The sequence below is a fragment of the Jaculus jaculus genome, chromosome 9 (assembly GCF_020740685.1).
Source record: "Jaculus jaculus isolate mJacJac1 chromosome 9, mJacJac1.mat.Y.cur, whole genome shotgun sequence".
Classification (NCBI taxonomy): Eukaryota; Metazoa; Chordata; class Mammalia; order Rodentia; family Dipodidae; genus Jaculus; species Jaculus jaculus.
Window position 1 is genome coordinate 114,686,262 of NC_059110.1, and position 25,550 is coordinate 114,711,811.

At 42.8% G+C, this 25,550-nt stretch overlaps 1 protein-coding gene across 6 annotated transcripts in view; it reads left to right on the top strand.

Annotated features, from left to right (window-relative positions):
* The window catches only part of Atp6v0a1 (ATPase H+ transporting V0 subunit a1), a 74,311-nt gene that overhangs the window by 13,640 nt on the left and 35,121 nt on the right, over positions 1-25,550 (top strand). For 3 of the 6 annotated variants that reach the window (XM_045158099.1, XM_004655359.2, XM_045158100.1), the window contains exons 3-10: positions 5,540-5,618; positions 7,046-7,143; positions 8,523-8,651; positions 15,918-16,021; positions 17,511-17,637; positions 20,498-20,580; positions 21,878-21,971; positions 24,448-24,660. In XM_045158099.1, coding sequence (XP_045014034.1) covers positions 5,540-5,618; positions 7,046-7,143; positions 8,523-8,651; positions 15,918-16,021; positions 17,511-17,637; positions 20,498-20,580; positions 21,878-21,971; positions 24,448-24,660 — 927 coding nt within the window. The remainder of the gene's footprint in view (positions 1-5,539; positions 5,619-7,045; positions 7,144-8,522; positions 8,652-15,917; positions 16,022-17,510; positions 17,638-20,497; positions 20,581-21,877; positions 21,972-24,447; positions 24,661-25,550) is intronic. The other 3 variants (XM_045158102.1, XM_045158103.1, XM_045158101.1) reach the window with 2 other exon arrangements.

A 25,550-nucleotide genomic window follows, 5' to 3' on the forward strand; every position in this document is an offset into this window, starting at 1 on the left:
TATATTGGAGGCCATTTGTTCAAATTACACATTCTGCCCCTGGCCCCCAACAGATTTATAACCATCCCACATTGTAAATTGTACCCAGTCCAACTTCAAAAGTCCCCACAGTCTTGATCAATTTAAGATAGTCCTGTAAAATCAAACAAGTTAAATACTTTCAACATATAAAGGCGCAGAGTAAACATTTTCAGCTGGTATATGCATAGTAAGGAGAGACAAAAACAATGCAAACTCAAACAAACATCAAACTTCTGCAGTTCAAGCTCAATATAAACAGAGACTGACAGTCTCCAGATTTCCCACTTCCACCCCTCCAGCTGGGCAGAGTAGCCAGGAAACACTTCCATCTCAGGCCAACAGTGTGCTCTATGGTAGCCCTTGCATAGTCCTGGTATATACAAAACATCTTCAGGTCTTCATGCAAACCACGGTCCATCTTCCAAAGGCTCTTTCAGCCTATCAGGGCATCATGCCCTACCTCATGCCACATCTCAGCAACAGCTTCTGGAACTGTGTGCAATGCATGACCACTCCATGCATTTTTCATGCTTCTGAAACCAATACCAGGTGTGCAGGACACAGCCATATTCTTAATTCTCAGATGAAATAAATCATAATCTTGAAAAGCAGATTCCTTCTCCTGTCAACCCTTTCCAAAAGAGTTTGCATTTTTATGATAGTCCTTCCTCAGGCATCCTCTCCATTATTGTAATGTAAAGCAGTTGGACCATCTTCCTTAAGATTGCTAATGTGTTTGACAAGAGCAGGTTCAGTAACCTTAAACCAGTCTCAGTGCCTGTAATTTTAACTTGCTTGAGGTTTTCCAACTTAAAATCTTAAATCTCTCAGTCCAATATCTTTAGCCAAGCACATCAGTCCATAATCAATTGAACCTTGATCAAACTTTCTGGGCCTGGGCAGCAGAACACAGCCAGCCCTTATGCCAGTAGCCCAGTTCCAACAAAATCCTCTGTAGTCTTTTCTTCCCCTTAGAAAGCTCATAAGCCAAGCCTTGAAGTTCAATACTGTCTGCACTTAGCATTCTCAAACTGTCATCAGAATAGTCCATAGAACTTAGCTTACCATTCCAGAAAGCATCTTCATTTGCAAGTACCACATCCATGCCTGTTCCTCCAAAACAAAGGTTCTGAAAGACCAACATCCACATGGTGAGGTACATCTCACCCCACTCCTGGTACCAACTTCTGTATCAGACAGCTTCAGGTTTACTGAGATAAACTTCCAGACCAGGCACAGTTATGGAGGAAGGGATTTATTGAAGCTTACAGATCCAGGGGAAGTTCCATGATGGCAGAAGAAGCTGGCCTGCTTTCACAGGACCAAGCAGAGAGAGAGAGAGAAGCACAAGCCTAAAAGCCACACCACACTGCACACTTCAGGAACACCAGCTGGGCACACTTTGCATATTTTTAGATTGAAATCTGAAATCCACCACCACACCTTAATATCTTCCCAGTGATACCACCTCCAGCCAGGTGGCTGCAGATTCAAACTACAAACTAACAAAACACTGAATATACTGGGGGCCATTTATTCAAACTACCACACCCTGGCATGCCCATATTCATTTCTCTCTCTCTGTCTCTAACAAATAAGTAAATAAAATTTAAAAAACAATCCACATATCTGGGCATGGTGACACATGCCTTTAATCCCAGCACTGAGGAGGCAGAGGTAGGAGGATCACCATGAGTTTGAGGCCATCCTGAGACTACATAGTGAGATCCAGGTGAGCCTAGAGTGAAACCCTACCTTAAAAAGCCAAAAAACAAACAACAACAACAAAAAATAGACTGCACATAAGTGAGATCATGCAGTATTTGTCTTTCTGTGCCTGGCTTATTATACTTAGTATAATGTTCTGCATTTTCATTATCTATATGTCTTATTGGTAGCTTGATTCCATATATATTAGTCATTGTGAATAGCTCTGCAGTGAGCATGGAAATTGAGATTTGCTTTTGACATAGTTATTTCAGTTCCTTCGGTGATAACCCAGACATGGGATTGCTGGGTTACATGATATTTCCACCTGTTTCCTTCTGGGACTGCACCCAAGTTTGTGCATGCTAGGTAAAATGGTCTCCTAATCAGTTACGTCTCTCTTCCTTGGTAATTTGATTTTTAGGGGGTATGTGTTTGTGAGAGAGAGAAACTACATAATTTTCCATAATGGCTATTATAATATGCAATCTTACCAACAACATATGAGCTCCCTATTTTCATCCATATTAATTCATACCTCAGCTTTTTTAAAAAATATTTTTATTTTTATTTATTTATTTATTAGAGACAGAGAGAGGGAGAGAAAGAGAGTGAGACTGGGTGGGCCAGGGCCTCTAGCCACTGCAAATGAACTCCAGACACATGGCCATCATGTGTATCTGGCTTCTGTGGCACCTGGAGAATCAAACCAGGGTCCTTAGGCTTCATAGGCATGCACCCTAACTGCTAAGCCATCTCTCCAGCCCATATCTTAGCTTTTTTCTTTCTTTGTTTTTTGCTAGGCATGTGTTCATTGAGATACGTTCTTACAATATAGCTTAGGCTGGCCTGGAACTTGCTTTGAAGTCCAAGCTAGCCTTTGCAATCCCCTTGCCTCTGCTTGTCTGGAAGTAATATTACAGCTGTGTACCACTACCCTGCCTGGCTATCATATTTATTTATTTATTTATTTATTTATTTATTTATTTATTTATTTATTTATTTATTGAGGTAGAGTTTCACTCTAGCCAGGCTGGCCTGGAATTCACTATGTAGTTTTAGGGTGGCCTTGAACTCATGGTGATCCTCCTACATCTGCCTCCCTGGCTTTGTTTCTTACTTTTTACTCTTGTTAGTTTATTTGACAAAAAGAGAGAGAGAGAAAGAAAGAAGCATATATAGAGAGAATGGGCACGCCAGGGCCTCTAGCCCTGCAAATGAACTCCACTCGCGTGAACCACCCTGTACATCTGGCTTATGTGGGTCCTGGGGAATTGAACCTGGGTCCTTTGGCTATGTAGGCAAATGCTTTAACCACTAGGCCATCTTTCCAGCCCTCTCTTTAATTTTGATGACATCATCTTTTCCTCCTATTATGATGGTCTTGTGTAGGTGGTGTCAGGCACTGTGAGGTCATGGATATCCAGGCCATTTTGTGTCTGGAGGAGCACATTGTATGGAGTCCTACCCTTTCTTTGACTCTTACATTCTTTCTGCCGCCTCTTCCGCAATGGACCCTGAGCCTTGGAAGGTGTGATAGAGATGTTTCAGTGCTGATCACTCTTCTGTCACTTCTTTCTAGCACCATAGAGCCTTCTGAGTCATCCCAAGGTCACTGCCATCTGAAAAGAGAAGCTTCTGTAACCAAAAGTGAGAGTAGCATTAATATATGGGTATGAACATTAAGAGAAGTGCTTACTCGGCAGTTTGGTGAGCATAACATATGCATTTAGCCAGATACCAGCAGGCATTACACTCCTAGGGCTCATGACTTTCTTGATCATAGGGTTTTGGTATTAAGCATGTATTCCCTTCCTTGGAGTGGGTCTCCAGTCCAATTAGAGAGAGTTTGGTTTCCCCAGTAACAGACATGCCACTGTTGCACCCATTGGCTCATTTGGAGCTGCATGCAGCATGGCTTTTTCCAGCTTCTGTCAGCTGGTCTACAGGGAGGAGGATTTCAGCTCCAGCAGGATTTCTTAGGGACCTTGCAGCGCACACATGTGGAGTCTTCATCAATATTAAGTTGTTTTTTTTTTTTTTTTTTTTTTTTTTTGAGGCAAGTCCAACAGACTGGCCTTTTTTTTTTTTTTTTTTTTTAAAATGCAAGAAAGAGAGCTGTTCCATTTTTAATAACATTATCTTGCCCACTGGCCACGGTATTTCATCGTTGCAGAGGCACCTGGTGGAGAACTCACTGGATACATTATGGGTAAAGCAGAAGGTTCTGTAGCTCAGGAAGAATGGCATGGGCACATCACAGCCCTGTCTGTTGCCCCTGAATTTTGACGCCTTGGCTTGGCTGCTAAACTTATGGAATTATTAGAGGAGATTTCAGAAAGAAAGGGTGGCTTCTTTGTTGATCTCTTCGTAAGAGTCTAACCAAGTTGCAGTCAACATGTACAAGCAGCTGGGCGACAGTGTCTACAGGACAGTCATAGAGTACGCTCAGCCAGCAACGGGGAGCCTGATGAAGATGCTTATGATGTGAGGAAAGCACTTTCCAGAGACACTGAGAAGAAATCTATCATATCATATCTATCATCATTACCTCATCTCGTGAGGCCTGAAGACATTGAATAACCATAGGCAGTGGTTCGGCAGATGGACATCATGATTCTCACTGGATGAACTTGGAGCTCTGCTCGGGAAAAGTAATCATTTAGGTCTTAAAGACTTCAAGAAAATACAGACTATAAACTTAAACTCAGTATTTCCCATTAGCAATAGCATGCCTGTTAAAACTGCTGTAATGAAATTCAGTCAAGAAGGCAGCCAGGCCAGAAGGAATAGTTCCCCTCTAATGGCTCATAGTATCCAGGGCATGCCAGGGGGAAGACTCACTCCAACACTCTCTCAAATTCTGTGCCTGAAAACCACTGCTGCACATATTTTTTAAAGTTTTTTTTATTGAAATGTTAACTGAAGCTTTAAAAGCATAAATGAAATGTATCAATCTAGATGTATAGCAAAATACATTGTTGACTAAAAAAAAAAAAGAGAGAGAGAGAGAGAGAGAATTGGCGCCTCAGAGCCTCTAGCTACTGCAGTCGAACTCCAGACACATGCGCTCCCTTGTGCGCATGTGCAGCCTTATGTGCTTGCGTCACTGTGCATCTGGCCTATGTGGGATCTGGAGAGTCAAACATGGGTCCTTAGGCTTCTCAGGCAAGCACCTTGACTGCTAAGCTATCTCTCCAGCCTGGAAGGGGGCTTTTAGCTTTAGCTCATGTGGTTGTTCACAAAACAGTTTATATCAATCAGTAGACAATTTGATTAATGTTGCATTGGCACAAAATTAGGTTTCATGCTGCAGGATGTGTTGCTTGTAAAATGGGAAATAGATGCCGGGTGTGGTGGTGCACTCCTTTAGTCCAAGCACTCGGGAGGCAGAGGTAGGAGGATCACCATGAGTTCAAGGCCACCCTGAGACTACATAGTAAATTCCAGGTCAGCCTGAGCTAGAGTGAGAGCCTACCTCGAAAAACCAAAATAAATAAATAGGGAAATGGACTTGAGGGGGGATGCTGGGGTGATGGCTCAGTGTTTAAAGGCATTTGCTTGCAAAGCCTACCAGCCAGGGTTTGATTTCTCGGTACCCATGTAAAGCCAGATGCACAAAGTGGTGGGTGCATGTGTCTGGAGTTCAGTTGCAATGGCAAGAGATTTAGATGTACCCATGCTTGCTTGCTCTTGTTTTCTCTCTTTCTCTTAGATACACACACTTACAAATAAATAAATAAACAAATAAATTAATTTTTTAAAGGAAATAGACCCAATATTTGAATTGTGGTATTGTCTTATTTTTCAGCTAAATCCAGATGTGAATGTTTTCCAGAGGAAATTTGTGAATGAAGTTAGAAGATGTGAAGAAATGGATCGAAAGCTTCGTATGTGCACTTTGGTCTTGTACGATGGTCCTGTAGAGAATCAGAGAATCATTTGTCTTATATTAGAGGCATTAGTATTTTTAGTAAAGGAATAAAATATGATAGCAGAAAGAGGGAAAGAAAAAATACAATCATGACATTAGACTGAAATTTTTTTTCCCTTGTATACAATAATTTTTGTGGGATTTGAGCTAGGTAGTATTGAATGGAAATCTTTTGTCTTTTTTGGTTTTTGAGGTAGGGTCTCACTCTGCCCCAGGCTGATCTGGTATTCACTGTGTAGTCTCAGGGTGGCCTTGAACTCATAGTGATCCTCCTACCTCTGCCTCCCGAGTGCTGGGATTAAAAGTCTGTGCCACCAAGCTGGGTTCCTGAACAGGAATCTTGTTCAAACAACAAGCTGCAAGCTGAGTACATTGTGGTTATCTTTTCATGGGATTTTTTTTCTTTGTAACAATGTCTCACTGTGTAGCCCAGGCTAGCATGAAGCTCTCGATGTATATAGCCTAGGCTGTGAGTCATCCTGCCTTGGCCTCCTGAACTACACGTGTGTACCAGCATGCCTGTAGCAGAACCACATTACAGAACTCTAAAAGGAGACACTGAGAACACTGTCACAGTTAGATGTCAGCTGAGCCACCTGTTAATTTCAGCTCTTGTGAAAAAGCCCAAAATCCTGACATTCATTCAGGTCTGAGTGAGGGCTAGCATGCTAGTGAGTGAGTGAGTACTGTCTTCACTCGTTCTCACAACATCCTTGCATATGGGCCTTACCCTTATTTCATGACTGAGGAGGTCAAAGGTCAGAGAGTACCAATGACTTCACTGGCTTTCCTGGGGAGCATGAGCCGTGAACAGTCAGGATAGACCGGAATTTGAAACCTGCTCATTTTGTTTGGCTCCAAACCATCTTCTTGTTACTCTGCCAAGCTGACAGGTAAATTTTGTCCCTATTAAAAAAACCAAAAAGCAAAGTAATTATCACTAAAACATTTTTCTCTTTTGGTTTTGGGTCCTTACATACTTAATTTTGACTTGTTATGCTTAAAAATGATTCCTTTTGAGCTAGAGTTGTTTGTGTAGAGTGTTGGGTGCCAAGAGAACAAGTCCCATTACTCTCTTCTGGTGCTTTGTCCTCAAGGGAGCAAGTTACAGAGGATGGGTGGGGGAGGGGGGTTGGTGAAGTGGTTGAAAGGTTTTATGACCAGAAGAGGGAAGGAAGATATCCTTTGGGGGATAACTTCAGAGTATGAGGCACAAGATAGAAGGATGAGGAGAAAAGAATTGGTTCTTTTCCGTCAAAATTCATGTTTAGGGTAAAGCTCTTTGTAGCCCGATTGCAGATTTGTTTTTTTTTTTTTTTCCTCAAATAATGGCACTTCCAGACATGTTTACTAGACAGAAATACTTTGACTTTGTCTTTGTAGGATTTGTTGAAAAAGAGATAAGAAAAGCCAATATCCCCATTATGGACACTGGTGAAAACCCAGAGGTGCCCTTCCCTCGGGACATGATCGACTTAGAGGTAAACAATTTGGAGAAAAACAGATGTATTTCTTTCTACTTAAATGCAGAAATGACTTTCCTGAGCAAAGAGAGAGTGGAATAATTCTTGCTAACTAACCTTGTGAGCATTGTCTTTGTTTTCCTGTGTCTCCCCTGACCCCCACCCCCACCCCAGGTAGGGTCTCACTCTAGTCCAGGCTGACCTGGAATTCACTGTGTAGTCTCAGGGTGACCTTGAACTCTCGGCAGTCCTCCTATGTCTGCCTCCCAAATTCTGGGATTAAAGACACATGCCACCATGCCCGGCAGCATTGTCTTTTATTATAAGTTTCTCATAGGTGGGACTGAAGAGAAGTCCCTTCTTTATTTTTTTATTTTTGGTTTTTCAAGGTAGGGTTTCACTCTAGCTCAGGCTGACCTGGAATTCACTATGTAGTTTCAGGGTGGCCTCGAACTCACAGCGATCCTCCTGCCTCTGCCTTCCAAGTGCTGGGATTAAATGTGTGCACCACCACACCCAGCTTAAATTCCCTTCTTTATAATATCACAGTATTTCAAACCAAGATATGTGTTAATATGCTACTAAATTAGTAAATGTTGGGCTGGAGAAGTGGCTCAGCAGTAAAGGTGCTTGTCTGCAAAGCCTAGTGACCTGAGTTTGATTCCCCAGTGCCCATGTGTAGCCAAATGCACAAAGTGGCTCCTGCATCTGGGGTCCATTTGCAGTGGCTGGAGGCCCTGGTACACCTTTCTGTTGGCCTGTCTCTCTTCTATCTCTCTTTCTGCTTGCAAACAAACAAACAAACAAACAAACTTTATTAATAAATAAAAGAGGCAGAGAAAGAGAGAGAGGGAGAGAAAATGGGCATGCCAGGGCCTCCAGCCGCTGCAAATGAACTCCAGATACATGTGCGTCCTTGTGCCAGTACCCATGTGAAGCTAGATGTACAAATTGGCACATGCCTTTAGAGTTTGTTTGCAATGGCAAGAGGCCCTAGTGAACCCATTCACATACTCTGTTTCTTGCTCTCTAATAACTAAATAAAAGTATTTTTTAATAAGAAACTTACTGAGTAAACAGTTGAATCTGTAGACAAATGAAGTCTAACTTAAACAAAAAGTTTGTTTAAAATTGCTCCAATAGAGCCGGATATGATGACACACGCCTTTGATTCCAGCACTCAGGAAGCAGAGGTAGGAGGATCGCCCTAAGTTTGAGGCCACCCTGAGACTCCATTGTGAATTCCAGGTCAGCCTTAGCTAGAGCAAGACCCTACCTCGAAAAACCAAAAGAAAAAAATATGCTCCTGTAAAATCACTGCATTTCCTTGGTAGCTGCAATGTCCCTGACCTGTCAACATGGTGACGGGGTGGCATACTAGTGTTCTCTAATTCTAGGCCAACTTTGAGAAGATTGAAAATGAGTTGAAGGAAATCAACACAAACCAGGAAGCCCTGAAGAGGAACTTCCTGGAACTGACGGAACTGAAGTTTATACTTCGAAAAACTCAGCAGTTCTTTGATGAGGTCAGACTATGATTTCTTCTAGCATTTGAACCGCTGGTGCGACACACCTGCACAAGTGGGCCATATTTTTATTCCAGTAATTATTATTTTTTAAATATACATTTAATTAATTTATTTGTGAGAAAGAGGCAGGGGGTGGGGAATGGGCACACCTTAACCACTAAGCCATCTCTCAGTAATTATTTTAATTTGCCAGTTCGGAAGCAATACCATTTTTGCACCCTATTTTAGTTGAAGAAATGTCAGTTCATGCTCCATTTTCCACGCAGTACACAGCCAGCCATGGTTTTGTATATTTTCACATTTTCTGCAAATTTTCATCTCAAGATGAGGGAGAAGAACCCTAAAGTTGGTACATAAGTTGGAATTTTTGTTTGGTCCTTAGTATTTATTATTAGGTCCTTAGTATTTGTTATAAGGTAAGTATATATGCAAGGTTAAGTTGAAGAAACAAATGTCTGGTTATATATTAATTTATAACAAAGACTTAATCTCCAAACCTTTTGTTTTTTTGTGTTTTTTTTTTGAGGTAGGGTCTCACTCTAGTTCAGGCTGATTTGGAGTTCACTGTGTAGTCTCAGGGTGGCTCGAATTTACAGCAACCTTCCTATCCAAGTGCTGGGATTAAAGGTATGCACTACCATGCCCGGCTCCAAACTTTTTTTTTTGTTTCTTTTTCTTGTTAGGGTCTCACTCTGGCCCAGGCTGACCTGGAATTCACCATGTAGTTTCAGGGTGACCTCGAACTCATAGTGATCCTCCTACCTCTGCCTCCTGAGTGCTGGGATTAAAGGCGTGCGCCACCGCGCTTGGCTTTCCAAACTTTTTTGGATCAAATTATTTTATTCTTTGAGTTCATTTGCCAACATTGGGCACATTTTTTTCAGTATAGTGCTTTTTCAGATAGCATGTCACACTGATTTTTTAAAAATTTTTATTTATTTATTTGAGAGAGACAGACAGAGAAAAAGAGGCAGAGAGACAGAATGGGCACACCAGAGCCTCCAGCCACTACAAACGAATTCCAGATGCTTGTGCCACCTTGTGCATCTGGCTTAACGTGGGTACTGGGGAATCAAGCCTTGAACCAGGATCCTTAGGCTTCACAGGCAAACGCTTAATCACCAAGCCATCTATCCAACCTGCACTGATTTTTTTTTTCCCCCCGAGGTAAGGTCTTACTCTAGCTTAGGCTGGCCTGGAATTCACTGTGTAGTCTCAGCGTGGCCTCAAACTCACAGTGATCCTCCTACTCACACTGATTTTTTTTCAAGTTTTTTATTACATTGTGTGGAAATGTTAGTAGGATATTTGTTTGAACTTTTACATAATCACAACTTCATTACTTACAAGGAAAATGTTAATAAGTTCCCAAACTTAATATAAATATAAATATAAATATAAATAGTTGCCCAATGACAGCTTGCTGAGGGGACTAAGTTAGAAGAACTTAAGAATCAGATTTATGGGAAACCTCTTCCTTCTAATTAAACCTAGGAAGGAATGTTAACTTTTTTTGTTAGTTTTTGGCTTTTTGAGGTAGGGTCTCACTCACCCTAGCCTAGACTGACCTGGAATTCACTCTGTGGTCTTAGTGTGGTCTCAAAGTGACAGTGATCCTCCTACCTCTGCCTCCTGTGTGCTGGAATTAAGCCCACGCCCAGTTTTACTTTTAATTTTTATCTCTTCAGAAAAGACCAGTTTTCCATGATTCTCTCTCTGGGTTGGAGAATGGGCTCTTTAACCAGTAGAAACAGCCTCACCTATTACTTGTGAGAAATGATCAGTCCCATCCCAGAGCTGAGTCAGAAACACTGAGGGTGGGGCCAGCCATCTGTTTTAATATGGCGAGTCTGAGGCATGTCTTTAGAGAGAATATGGTACATTCCCCAGTAACTGTAGACTTGACTCAGGCAAGCCATTTTAATTAAAAAGATCTGTGGAAGCAAGGGACCAGGCAAAGCTCATCTGAATTTAACTGCCAGTTACTCCCAAGAGTGAGAGGCTGATTCTGTATCAGTAGAGGTTTGGTGTGAATGTTCAATTTGCTCACCAAGCTTGAGAACTTTGAGACTAGTTCTTACAAGCAGAGCATTAAAGGACATGGGACAGTGAGAGTTCATTCTTCCCAGGTGTTTAAAGTTGTTTGCAACAGCATACGCACATAATACCATATGGTTCTAGTGAGTAAATTACGTGGAATTCCAGGATGCTCACTACCTAGATACTATTGTACTCATATCCAATAATTCCCCAGAGGCACAACTTGTATAAGACCTGGTCCCTGTGTTCAGAGAATGTTCCATTAGGAACCACCTGAGCAGAGAGCCCCATGTGCTCAAAGAGGTGTGCTTTTCTCTGTCTAAGCTGCTGGCCACAATATCATACCATGCATAGAAAATTAAGTGTTTTGGGGAGAGTGGGTTATTTATATTTTTTTTTAATTTTATTTATTTATTTATTTGAGAGCGACAGACACAGAGAGAAAGACAGGTAGAGGGAGAGAGAGAGAATGGGCGCGCCAGGGCTTCCAGCCTTTGCAAACGAACTCCAGACGCGTGCGCCCCCTTGTGCATCTGGATAAGGTGGGGCCTGGGGAACCGAGCCTTGAGCCAGGGTCCTTAGGCTTCACAGGCAAGCGCTTAACTGCTAAGCCATCTCTCCAGCCCATTTATTTATATTTTTTTGGAAGCAGGGTCTCCTGTATCCAAGGTTAGCCTCAAACTTGTCATGTAGCTGAGAATGACACTGAACTTCTAATACTCCTGCCTGTACTTTCCTAGTACTGAGTGTGTAGAGATCCACCCAGGCCTTGGGCGTGCTAGGTCAGCGCTCTACCAACTGAGCTACAGCTGCAACCTGAAAATTCATAGTTTAAATAATTATTCCCTTAAAAATTTTTCTCAAGAGGAATAATGGAATATGGAACATACTTGAATCCTTAGACTCAGGAAGACACTTCTTTATCTTTTGTTTTGTTTTGTTTTTTGTTTTTCAAGGTAGGATTTCACTCTAGCTCTGGATGACCTGGAATTCACTATAGTGTCAGGGTGGCCTAGTACACACAGTGATCCTCCTCTCTCTGCCTCCCAAATGCTGGGATTAAAGGCGTGCATCACCACGCCTGGCAGAGAGAGAGAGAATGGGCACACCAGGACCTCCAGGTTCTGCAAACGAACTCTAGATGCATGTGCCACCTTGTACATCTGGCTTTGTGTGGGTACTGGGAAATCGAACTTAGGTCACTAGGCTTTGTAGGCAAGTGCCTTAGCTGCTGAACCATCTTTACAGCCCAGTTATTTTGAGACAGGGTCTTGTTATGTAGTCCAGGCTGGCCTTGAACTCAAGCCTGGTATGGTGACGCTCAACCATAACCCTAACACTCCAGAGGCAGCGGCAGGTTGCCAGATCATGGCTATCCTGAGACCCTATCTCACCTACCTATCGCCCCCAAATCAAGGAAAAATGAGAGGAAGGTGGGCATGGTGGCTCACACCTTTCCTCTCAGCACTCAGGAGGCAGAAATAGGATGGCTGTGAGTTCCAGGCCAGCCTGGAACTACAGAGTGAGTTTCAGGTCAGCGTGGGCTAGAGTGAGACCCTGCCTTGAAAGAAAACAATGTGTGTATGTATGTGTGTATATATATATATATATATATATATATATATATATATATATATATATATATATATATATGAAGAATCACTTGGAAAGATGATTCATAGTTTTCAAATTGCACTTTAGGAGCTAGGTGGAGGAAGAGGATCAGGCTTTCAAAGCCAGCTTCAGCTATATTAGCTCAAGGCCAGCCTAGGCCACATAAGACACTATCTTTAAAAAAAGAAAATAGTAAGGGGTTTAGAAATTGTACTTTGTGATCATTAAATGCCAGTCCCAAGAAGGCCGATTCCAAGTCATCACGGCCTTCCTGCTGTACCCATGGTGAGCTGTTTTCCCTCACCCCAACCTCTGAAGTCCCTGGAGCTCGAGGCCTTGGCTTTTGTCAGCAGCCCCTTTCACTGCCGGCACCCTCACGGCAGTGCAGAAAGTCTTGCGGCAAGAACCACTGCGCTTTTCCCTCCACGCGCGCCCGGCGCCCAGCCCCTTCTTGCCACTGTTCAGCAAGGTCACATTGTGTCTGCAAGTGCCCACGTAAATAGTGCAAAAAGGTGAGCAAAACTGGGACCTCCAATGTTGGAAATCCGTTTTTCATGAGATTTTTTTTCTGTGTGCCCGAAACGATAATGTTTACAGGTAACCTAAACGCTATCAATTGGAAATCTATCATCTTTTTATAATTTGGTGAATGTAATCAGTAATCCACAGTTGTGAGTTAGCAACCCAATGACCAAACCAGAAGATGGTTCCTTTCCTTCCACATTTAGGCATAGTGGTTATAAACGGCAGGGCATGTAGAAAGGGGAAAATAAACACATGTTGAATGTCCTAACGGTTATAAAGGTGATTTTAAATTCAGCTTAGCCATCCCTTACCCAAAGCATTTACAATGATGTGTTAATGATTATCCTTTTCTCAGTCTTCTTGCTTATGAAGAGCTGTAACAGCTGGAGAGGGTTCTCAGCATCTTTTACCATAACATAAGGAGATCAGAAAGAAGACTGGAAAAGTAATGGTTAATGGCATGCAGACCCCTGCTTTCCTTTCCTTCTGAGTTTTCCATCCACCTGCTTTCTTTATTTTTCTTTTCCATCTGCCATTTCCTTTGGGTGAATGCCTCAAGTGAAGAAATGCCATTTCTTTCTCACTGTGGAGAGGGTTAGTCGCTGCCGTAGCTTACTGGATTGCTGGTTAGAGTTAAGTACTGTAGACAGACCTGCAGTTCTCTTCTGCTCCTTCCCTTTGGGAAGGCATGGTTGTCAGCATTCTGAATGGAGAGAGGGCAACAGAAGGCCCAGCGGGTGATTTAGAGGCCAGGCAGCAGCATTGTCATTGCTCCAGGCCCTGTACCCCTAAGCTTCAAGCTCAACCACATGGCTTTAGATCCTTAAAGGCCATTAGTTAGTCATTCTGGTTGATTCTAGCTTTCTACCAGGCACAATTGTATTTATGAATTTTAACTTTCTAAGACTTGGTATTCTTTAAGTATGAATTAGTTAAATTAGTAGAGTATTGAATTTTATGCTTTAATTTTAATTCTGCTGCTGCTGTTTTAGTCTAAGTCCCAGATAAATCTTCGGCATAGTCTAGTTGCTAAGTATTGCTTGTTGCTTGCTGTTCTGTCAGTTGCCCCCTTTAGAGGGCATATATTTGCACTGACTCCAGTGTTTGGCATTTAAGTATGCCAGGTCCTGGGAATCACATAGGCAGGTGGGAAGGAGGGAAGTCTTGTGAGTAGCAATCACTCTCACTCCTTTTTCCAAGGGCTATTCCAAATGCAAGTTGAAATGCCATCATTTGAGTCCTCAAAACAAATGCCTTAAGATTGGCTGATTTGGTTTCAGGTTTAGCAAATGCTAACCAGTGTTCCCATGTTCTCATCTGAAACATTCTAACCTCATGACAGTATTTCTCTGCCCTTGTGTGCCTTTAAGTCAGCCTCGATCCTGACTTCTCAAAATGATTACTTTCACTTTTTTGGCCTTTAGAGTTTTCTGGCATACACTTAGCTTTTCCATTCTTGTTACATATGTGAGTTGACCATATAAGGTAAGCAGGTAGCATTTTGTTTGTCATAGTTGGCAGGAGTAGGGTCAAACTGAAATTTTAAAAAAATTGAAAGGAAATGTCTCCTGGTGTTTTGTTTGGGTTTTAAATAGGAAGATTGTCCTAGTTTCTTCTAGTCTTCTGTCCAGCAAGTAGTACATGGTTATTAAATTGGGGAGATTAGTCAGTAGAGAAGTTGATTGGATGTTATGTTTTAGGGCAGCAGGATTCTGATGAGAAAAGGATATTAGGATGAGATAGGTTGAGAGAGGCAAGGAAATAATAGATTTTGTGTAGAAAATCCTTTTTTCTTCATCTCACTGTATAAATTGTCATGGTGGAAGTCATTTTAAGTCTAATCAACTAAGCCAGCTGAGAAGCTCTAAATTGTTTATCTGTTGTTTTTCCTTCACTTGACTTGATTCTTGAGCTGTGTTTTCTACTGTGAAGTCTATAAGAACTTTGAAGTATTCCTAGATTCATACTCAGAAATAAGACATTTAGGCATGTTTTTACTTTCTCTTCCCTTTATGGGTGCAGTGCAGGCCCAGGGTGCCTGCCCAGCTCTTGTGCCTTTTGCATTTGTTTATTTGTCTGTCTGTTTTCAAGGAAGGGACTCACACTAGTCCAGGCTAACCTGGAACTCATTCTGTAGCCCCCAAATGCTAGGATTAAAGGCATGGGTATCATGCCTGATTAGCTATTGTGCTCCTTATCTTTTTGAAGGCAGAAGTACTTTGAATCCTATGCTTTGGGATTTTCTAAAATTTATTTAATTATTTGAGAGAGTGGGAAGGGGGCAAGAATGGGTGCACCAGGGCCTCTAGCCACTGCAAATGAATTCCAGACGTATGTGCCACCTGTGCCTCTGGCTTTACATGGGTACTGGGGAATCAAACTAGAGTCCTTGGGCTGTGCAGGCCAATGCCTTAATCACTTAGCCATCTTTCCAGCCCTTGGGTATTTTTATTACTATCATTTTAATGTGGCCAAGCTGATAGTTCTCCTGTTGTGAACTTCAGGGCCTGGAAAACCTAGGCAGCTGGAGGTGCGCCTTCTGTCTGTCTCCTCATCATGCTGCATTCAAGGCAGTACAGTTTTCTCTTTCTCACTTGCAAAGAGACTTTCCACCTTCTGCATTCCTGCACAGAGGAATTCTGCTTGGTAGCTGTCTAGAAATTAAATGTTGAAGGCATCTGCAGAGTTGTTTCATTTTTGTTTCCCATCAAAAAACACATTTCTTTTTCCTAACGCATTCAAAGGTGTGGTCTAGTTCACTGAGGAATGAGAAAATGACTTCTACCAAGGAACATATTTATACATGCTACCATAACTTAATGTTTTTCTTTTCTTTCTTATTTTTGCAGTCATTTCCCCAGATGCTTTACTGGGGCAGTTACGCTTTCTTTACCTCATGTTTGTTTATTTTCTCCCCTCTCCTCCATTCTTGCTGCTTTTTTTTTTTTTTTTGTGGGTGTGCTCTATCTTTTGTTTTTGTTTTTTTTTTCCCCAATCTTTATTTTCTGAACCTGTCTCCTGGTTCCTCGTTCCCTGCATGCCACTAACTATTTTCATTAGATATTAATTGATTTGTGAATTCAGGCTGAATTGCATCATCAGCAGATGGCGGATCCAGACCTGCTGGAAGAGTCCTCGTCCCTTTTGGAGCCAAATGAGATGGGAAGAGGCACACCTTTAAGACTTGGGTAAGTACCACCTTAGCCTTGCCATACTTAATGGAGCTTTCTTCTTCTTCTTTTTTTTAAATTATTTATTTACTTGTTCATTTATTAGAGAGAGAAAGAATAGGCACAGCAGACATGCATGCTTCACCATGTGCATCAGCTTTATGTGGATCCTGGGGAATCAAACTTGGGTCCCTTGGCTGTGCAGGCAAGCACCTTAACCACTAAGCCATCTCTCCAGCCCATGTTCTTCTTTTAAAAAATATTACTTTTTAGCCTTTAATCCCAGCACTCGGGAGGCAGAGGTAGGAGGATTGCCGTGAGTTCAAGGCCACCCTAAAACTCCATAGTGAATTCCAGGTCAGCCTGGGCTAGAGTGAGACCCTACCTCGAAAAACCAAAAAGAAAAAAATGTTACTTTTTAAATATTTTGTTATTTATTTATTTGACAGATAAAGAAGGAGAGAGAGAGAGAGAGAATGGGTGTGCCAGAGCCTCCAGCCACTGCAAACGAACTCCAGATGTGTGTACCCCCTTGTGCATCTGGCTTACATGGGTTCTAGGGAATTGAACCTGGGTCCTTTGGCTTTGTAGGCAAACGCCTTTACTGCTAAGCTATCCCTCAGCCCTAAAAAATATTATTTATTTATTTGGTAGAGAGAAACAGACAGGGAGAGAGAAAAAGAAAGACAGAGAGAGCCAGGCGTGGTGGCACATGCCTTTAATCCCAGCAGTTGGGAGGCAGAAGTAGGCGGATCACTGTGAGTTTGAGGCTACATAGTGAATTCCAGGTCAGCTTGAGCTAGAGTGAGATCCTATCACAAAAAAAGAAAAGAAAAAAGAGAGAGAGAGTTTGGCAAACCAGGGCCTCTTGCCACTGCAAAAGAACTCCAGTCACATGTGCCACTTTATGCATCTGTGTGGGTACTGGGGAACAGAGCCCAGGCCATCAGGCTTTGCAAGCAAACACCTGTAACTACTGAGCCATCTCTCCAGGCCTCATGTTCTTTCTTACTGTTCAAGAGAACAGTGAGTGGAACCAGGTGTGGTGCTCTGCTCTTGTAATCCCAGCACTCAGGAGGAAGATCATGAGTTCAAGCTCAGTCTAGGCTACATAGTGAGGCCCTGTCTTAAACCGTGGACTGGCTCACTCATAGAACACTTGTGTAGCTGGTCTAGCTTGTGCAAGGTTCAATCTCCAGTGCTGTGAAAAAGAAAAAAGAGAGAAAGCAAAAGCAGTGAACCTGGGGTTGACTTGCTACCAGGAGCCACTTTCACAGTTCTGAACCTGTTGGGAGGACTGTTTGGACTCAGTTCCTGAGCTGTCTGTCAGCCCCTGCTGTGTCCAGAAGCAAGTTCAGGACTAAGACTATAGCAGTCCTTGTGACAAGGCAGCCCATAGTCTTGAGTGTGATCTCTCAACTTTCCCTGTCAGTGCCCAGCGTGGTCTTAAAATCGTCCCATCCCAGGATTCAGACTAGAGTTCTCAGTCTGACTCTTCTCCCTACAGCTTCGTGGCTGGGGTGATTAACCGGGAGCGCATCCCAACTTTCGAGCGCATGCTTTGGCGAGTGTGCCGAGGGAATGTGTTCCTGCGACAGGCTGAGATCGAGAACCCCTTGGAGGATCCTGTGACTGTAAGACAAGGAAATTGCGTCCTGTGAAGTCTTGTAAAGGGAGCCCAAAGCAGTAGCCCATCATGGTGCCACCTGCCCTGCCCTACTGTAGAGGAGCCCGTTAGCTTACTCCTGTTTCATCTAAGGGCTTCAAGAATTTTTTTTTTTTTTTTTTCGAGGTCTTGCTCTTGCTCTAGCCCAGGCTGACCTAGAATTCACTATGTAGTCTCAGGATGGCCTCGAGCTTAAAGTGATCCTGCTACCTCTCTCTGCTTCCCAAGTATGGGATTAAAGGCGTGTATCACCATACCTGGCTGACAGACACATAGCTTTAAATGTTACCCATGTGGGTTTCATTTTTACTGGAAATGTTTTCTTTCAACTATTTTAAGCTTTACCTTTATTTCCTATTACTAATCTAGACTGAAAGAAAAAAATGTCTTAAGAAAATTAACTTAAGGCAAATATGTGGTTCTAAACTTGGTAATATTGTGTATAAAATGAGATGTTCATCAGCCTGGGCTAGAGTTAGACCCTACCTTGAAAAAAAAAAGATTGTCTGAACTTTAATCTTTATAAATTGATAAAAATTTTACTTGGGCCGGGCGTGGTGGCACATGCCATTAATCCCAGCACTCAGGAGGCAGAAGTAGGAGGATCATCCTGAGTTCGAGGCCACTCTGAGACTACCTGGTGAATTCCAGGTCAGCCTGGACTAGAGTGAAATCCTACCTAGGAAAACAAACAAAAATATATATGTATATATATATATATTTTTTTTTTTGGCTTGGTAAGATTTTATTATCAGCTTGTTTATTGAAAGAACCAGAAACTTAGTTTAGTTTAAGTTAGATATTGTACAAGGTTGAATGATCTTTCCCACCTAGCTCTTTGGAAAGTAGGTGCAGTTTAATATCTTGGCATTTGACACAGCAAGACAGAGTTCATAGCCTAACCCTCCATGAGGAAGGGAGTCCTGATTTCAGGGATTATAAGCAAGGGTTAGATATACTACCAAAATTCCACTTTACTTTTTGTTTTTAATTCTTTTACATTTTATTTTTATTTATTTATTTGAGAGAGACAGAGAGGCAGACAGAGGTAGAGAAAGAATGGACACACCAGAGCCTCCAGCTGCTGCAAACGAACTCCAGACGCATGTGCTACCTTGTACATCTGGCTTATGTGGGTCCTGGGGAATAGAACTTGGGTCTTTTGGCTTTGCAGGCAAGTGCTTTAACCGCTAAGCCATGTCTCTAGCCCTCACTTTACTTTTGTATTAGTTTTTTTCGCAGCCTAAAATTTTTTTTTTTTTTCTGTTTTAGATTGTCATGAATATCTTAAACTAGTTTTTTTTTTTTTTTTTTTTTTTTTTTTTTTGTCCTTAGAAGAGACATTGAATTTGGAGACTTCTCAGCTTAGGTGGACTGTGCAGCTTTTTGCTTTGTTTTATTTTGATTTTTTTTGAGGTAGGGTTTTGCTGTAGCTCAGGCTGACCTGGAATTCCTTATGTAGTCTCAGGGTGGCCTTGAACTTAGGGTGATCATCCTACCTCTGCCTCCTGAGCTCTGTGACTAAAAGAGTGTGCCATTGTACCTGGCTTGACTGTGCAGCCTTTATCCTTCCTCCACATTGAGTAAGCATGTGGTGACACTCAGTGTGGATCCGTGTACTGGTGGGTGCAGTTTTCAGTGTAGCTTGTAGGAACATTGGAATGTGCAGTCTCACCTAATATGGAGCCCTCTCAGGAATATTCTCTCATTTCCTCTTGGCAATGGAAAGATCTTATCAACAATTCCAGGAAAGAGGGCATGTTGTCTATAGTGGAGCAGCTGCACAAAGAACAGGTTTCAGCTGAGCTAGAGAGTTAGGGATTTGAGAATCTATAGCCCAACTCTCTTCCCTCTTTATCTTGTGTTATCCTTCTAAAGGGTTTTTATTTATTTATTTATTTTAATTTTATTTATTTTAATGTTTTTTTCAAGGTAGGATCTTACTCTAGCCCAGGCTGACCTGGAATTCACTATGTAGTCTCAGGGTGGCTTTGATGATCCTCCTACCTCTGCCTCCCCAGTGCTGGGATTAAAGGCATGTGCCACCACACCCGGCTAAAGGTTTATTTTTGTTTCTTATTCAAAAGCAGTACATACACTCTATAAATATGAGAAATTATAGGTCACCCAAGACAACCCTGGTTTAACCTCATGCACCTTTTTTTTTCCCAGTCCTTGCATCATAGTCTTAGTGTAAACTTGATATCGGGGGTCAGTTGCCTTCTCCCTGTTTCATAAAGTCTGGAGCATGATTCTTAGGCTCTACACCAGTATTCTTCCCAGTGGCTTAGTTCCCTATAGTTATTCACTTACTCCCTTTATCTGGGACTTTCTAAGCCCGGGAACAGACTTCCTTCTGTTAATTCTCCCTAGACTTTTGCCATTCCGGCAATGTACTTTATGTGGAATTGGAAAATAAAGCTAAACTATGCTAAGAAGATCGTCGTCTTAGCTTTCAGGCTTCTGATTGGGTCTAAAACAAACAAAGATTTTTGTGAATCAGGGGCTATAGGACAGATGTTTGTGAAATGAAATTTACGCAGTGGTGTGAGGTAGAGGTTAAAGTTCAGGAGGTCCCGACACCATGCAGAAGAGTTAGTTGTTCACGTAGCTTTCAGCTGGGGGCAGCAGCTCACCCCTGTGATCCCAGCACTCAGGAGGCTGAGGTTATGAGTTTGAGGCCAGCCTAAGCTGCACAGTGAATTCCAGGCTAGCCTGAACTACATACAGTGTAAGACTCTATCTCAGGATTAAAGAGGAAAACAAAACAAAACAAAACACCTCATCCAATGAGATCTAAACTCTTGGTTTTTTTCTTCTGGATCTAGGGCGACTACGTGCACAAGTCTGTTTTCATTATCTTTTTCCAAGGTGATCAGCTGAAAAACAGAGTCAAGAAAATCTGTGAGGGGTAAGGGACACCAGCGTCCACTCCAGAGGGCAGAGCCAGGCTGCTCATGGGCTGATCTAGGAGTCCAGAACAGTGACATGCAGAAGCTGTTTAGCTCTGCTGTTAAGGAAGTGATGCATCATTTAATAAAGTTAGAACTATTTTCAGCCATTAGAGGTAGCCCAGGTTCTCCTTTATTTAATTTTTTTTTTTTTTTTTTTTTTTTTTTTGAGATAGGGTCTCACTCTAGCCCAGGCTGACCTGGAATTCACTATGTAGTCTCAGGGTGTTCTCGAACTCACAGTGATCCTCCTACCTCTGCCTCCCGAGTGCTGGGATTAAAGGTGTGCACCACTACGTCAGGCTAAATATCTTTTTATTTATTTGCAAGCAGAGAGAGAGAGACAAGATGCAGATAGAGAGAATTTGTGTGCCAGGGCCACTAGCAGCTGAAAACAAACTCCAGATGCATGTGCCACTTTGTGCATCTGGCTTTACGTGGGTCCCAGGGAATTGAACCCAGGTTGTTAGGCTTTTCAGGCAAGCACTTTAACCACTGAGCAATCTCTCTTGCTCTATTTCTATATAGATAGATAGATAGATAGATAGATAGATAGATAGATAGATAGATAGATAGATCGATCGTTGCTTAACTTTTTAAAATTTATTTACTTGAGAGAGAGAGAATAGGCACGCCAGAGCCTTTAGCTATTGCAAACGAACTCCAGATATATGTGCCACCTTGTGCATCTGGCTTACATGAGTCCTGGGGAGTTAACTTTGGTCTTTAGGCTTTACAGACGAGCACCTTAACCACAAAGCCATCACTCCAGCCCAGTATTTTTTTTTTTAATTTATTTATTTGAGAGTGACAGACAGAGAAAGACAGATAGAGGGAGAGAGAGAGAATGGGCGCGCCAGGGCTTCCAGCCTCTGCAAACGAACTCCAGACGCGTGCGCCCCCTTGTGCATCTGGCTAACGTGGGACCTGGGGAACCGAGCCTCGAACCAGGGTCCTTAGTCTTCACAGGCAAGCGCTTAACCGCTAAGCCATCTCTCCAGCCCCTAGCCCAGTATTTTTATTTTTATTTTATTTTTTAATTTTAGAGGCATTTCATAACTGCAGAGAATATCAAAATAGTTCAAATGTTACTGTTCTGTCTGCAGGCCATGTCACTTAAATAATTCATGTTAGCACATTAGCCAAATCCAGAAATGTTTTGATCTTGCTGGTAAACTGGGATTACTTTCTGGGATTATTGAGATTGTCTGTGTTGAGACACTTCAGTGTTCCTAAAGCTGTGGCTGTGCATTCCAGGTTCCGAGCCTCACTCTATCCCTGTCCTGAGACGCCACAGGAAAGGAAAGAAATGGCTTCTGGAGTCAACACCAGGATTGATGATCTCCAAATGGTACACAGAGGGCCAAGGGAATTTGTTTTTGTAAACTACAGTGGAGGACCCTTGTCCTTCCTTGAGTCTCTGATAGTTTGTTGGGTACCTAAAACAGCTCAGGATACCAAAAAAAGAAAGAAAGAAAGCCCAAAGCATCAGTCAGCCTCAAACAAGACAAGAATGTTACACATCTGGAATCATTACTACCAGGCATGGTGGCGCACGCCTTTAATCCCAGTACTCGGGAGGCAGAGGTAGGAGGATCGCCATGAGTTCGAGGCCAGCCTGAGATTGCATAGTGAATTTCAGGTCAGTCTAGGCCAGAGCAAGGCCCTACCTTGAAAAGCAAAAAACAAAACAAAACAAAAAAACCCACATCTGGGATCATTACTTAGAATATTCAGTTCCCCTTCCACTACATGAGTCCGATATAGTTTTTATAATAATGAAAAAATGTGCTAGAGCCAGGTGTAGTGGCACATGCCTTTAGTCCCAGCACTCAGGAGGCAGAGGTAAGAAGATTGCTATGAGTTCAAGGCCAGCCTGAGACTACATAGTGAATTCCAGGTCAGCCTGGGCAAGAGTAAGACCCTACCTGCAAAAAAAAGAAAGAAAAAGAAAGGGCTGAAATGCACATGCCACTAGGTGGTGCAAGCATCTGGCAATCTATTGTAATGGCTGAGTAGCTGAGGCCCTGGTGTGCCAATTCTTTCTCTGTCTTTCTCCATCTCTTTCTCACTTTCTCTAAAATTTAAAAAAAAAAAAAAATGTGTGCTGGAGAGATGGCTTAGCTTTTGAGCACTTGCCTATGAAGCCTAAGGACCCTGGTTCAAGGCTCAATTCCCCAGGATACACATTAGCCAGATGCACAAGGGGGCGTACACATCTGGAGTTTGTTTGCAGTGGCTGGAAGCCCTGGCGTGCCCATTCTCTCTCTCTATCACTCTCAAATAACGAAATAAAAATGAAAAATAAATAAATAACTGTGCTAAGATGTCCCATATCACCCACCAATAGTTATTCTTTTTTTTTTGTTTTGCTTTTGTTTTTGTTTTTTTGAGATAGGGTCTTGCTCTAGCCAAGACTGACCTGGAATTCACTATGTTGTCTCAGAGTGGCCTTGAACTCACAACAGTCCTCCTATTCTGCCTCCCAGTGCTGGGATTAAAGGCATGTGCTCCCATGCCCAGCTTTGTTTTTGAGGAGGATCTTGCTCTAACCCAGGCTGAGTTGGAATTCACTATGTAGTCTCAGGCTGGCATCAAACTCACAACAATGCTCCTACCTTTGTCTCCAGAATGTTGGGATTAAAGGCATGTACACCATGCCCAGTACCAGTATTTTTGTTGTTGTTTGGTTTTTCAAGGTAGGGTCTCGCTGTGGTCCAGGCTGACCTGAAATTGACTATGTAGTCTCAGGGTGGCCTTGAACTCACAGCGATCCTCCTACCTCTGCCTTCGAGTGCTGGGATTAAAGGCATGTACCACCATGTCTGGCCAATAAATATTCTTTTTGTTTGTTTTTGAGGTAGGCTTTCACTCTAGTCCAGATGGACCTGGAATTCACTGTGTAGTCTCAGGTTGGCCTCGAACTCACAGTGATCCTCCTACCTCTGCCTCCGAAGTGCTAGGATTAAAGGCATGCACCATCACGCCCGACTTCAATAAATATTCTTTCAACAACAATATTCCTCTCTTCTGGCTATAAAAGTATATCTCAAAGGAGCCGGCAGTAATTCAAGCTGTTAGGTCATACCCAATGGGGGGTCAGAGGGGAAGATGAGAAAGGAGTTGAGATGGGAGTTACCACATATTTGTGACACTTTTTAAAAAATTTTTTGTTCATTTTTATTTATTTATTTGAGTGTGACAGAGAGAGAAAGAGATACAGAGAGAGAGAGAGAGAGAAAATGGGCGTGCCAGGGCTTCCAGCCACTGCAAACGAACTCCAGACGCGTGCGCCCCCTTGTGCATCTGGCTTACATGGGTCCTGAGGAATCGAGCCTCGAACTGGGGTCTTTAGGCTTCACAGGCAAGCACTTAACCACGAAGCCATCTCTCCAGCTCTCTGTGACACTTTTGAGTTCTGCTTCAGAACTCATTACCTTTTTTGGTGCGGGGAGGTTGAGGGACAGTCTCACTTTAGCCCAGGCTGACTTGGAACTCACTCTGTAGTCCCTGGCTAGCCTTGAACTCACAATGATCCTCCTACCTCTACCTTCTGGATGTTGGAATTAAAGGCGTGCATTATCAATGCTGACAGAATTCATTTCTTGAATTCAGGATATAGTTCAGTGGTTAATGCTTGGCTAAAGTGTGCAGGATCATGAATTTTATTCCCTTTGCTCTGAGAACTCTTATATTTGGCATAAATAAACAAAACAAGCCAAATAAGTATGACTGTTTCCTGGCAAACCTCTTTGGAAAACTATGCCTCTGCCATTCCTCTCCTATGATCTAAGACTTGTCTTCCCACTTCCTTTCTCTCCCAAAAGGTTCTGAATCAAACAGAAGATCACCGCCAGAGGGTCCTGCAGGCAGCTGCTAAGAACATCCGGGTCTGGTTCATCAAGGTGCGCAAGATGAAGGCTATCTACCACACCCTGAACCTGTGCAACATAGACGTGACCCAGAAGTGCCTGATTGCGGAGGTCTGGTGCCCCGTCACTGACCTGGACTCCATCCAGTTTGCACTTAGAAGGGGCACGGTGAGTCTCCCCAGCTCGCAGTGATGCCTGCGACCAGGAGAGCTTCCTGGTACTTAACGTGAGCCAGTTTCATTAGCACGGCATGTCTTCCTTCAGAGCTCTTCAATGTAGTCGTCTTGCTTCCTGGCAGTACATGTTCTCTCTTTTGTGTATGTTTTTCTGTTGTGTGTACTAGTGTGTATGCATGCTAATTTGTATGTGCATGCACATGTGGGTATGGGTGGTCATGCATGTATGTGTGGGTAAAATAGGTTGATGTCAATTATCTTCCTCAGTTGCTCTTCACCTTTTTTGTCAGTGTGTGTGGGAATGTTGGTGTGAGCACGCCATGGCACATGTGTGGAGGTCTAAGGACAACTTCCAGGGGTCAGGCCTTGTTTTCTTCCCTGTATGGCCGTTGCCAGGCTGGCTGGCCGGTGAGCGTCAAGGCACTTGTCCTGAGTTGCTGTGGGTGTAGTGGGATCACACCAGGCACGCAGGGTCTCAGGCTTGCACAAGTGCTTTACCCACTGAGCCATCTCTCCAACTCCCCACTTTATTTTTTGAGACAGGGTCTTGCATTGAAGCTAGAGCTCACCCATTTGGCTAGGCTAGCTAGCCAGCAGGTCCTAGGGATCCTTTGTCTCCTCCTCCCCAGTGCTGGAGATACAGGTTATGTCATCATGCCTATTTTTATTTTTATTTTTATTTTTATTTATTTATTTATTTGAGAGTGACAAAGAGAAAGGGGGAGGGAAGGGGAGGAAGAGGAAGAGAATGGGCACATTAGGGCCTTCAGCCACTACGAACAAACTCCAGATACATCTTTGTGCATCTGGCTTACGTGGGTCCTGGGGAATCAAGCCTCAAACCAGGATCCTTAGGCTTCACAGACAAGTGCTTAACCACTA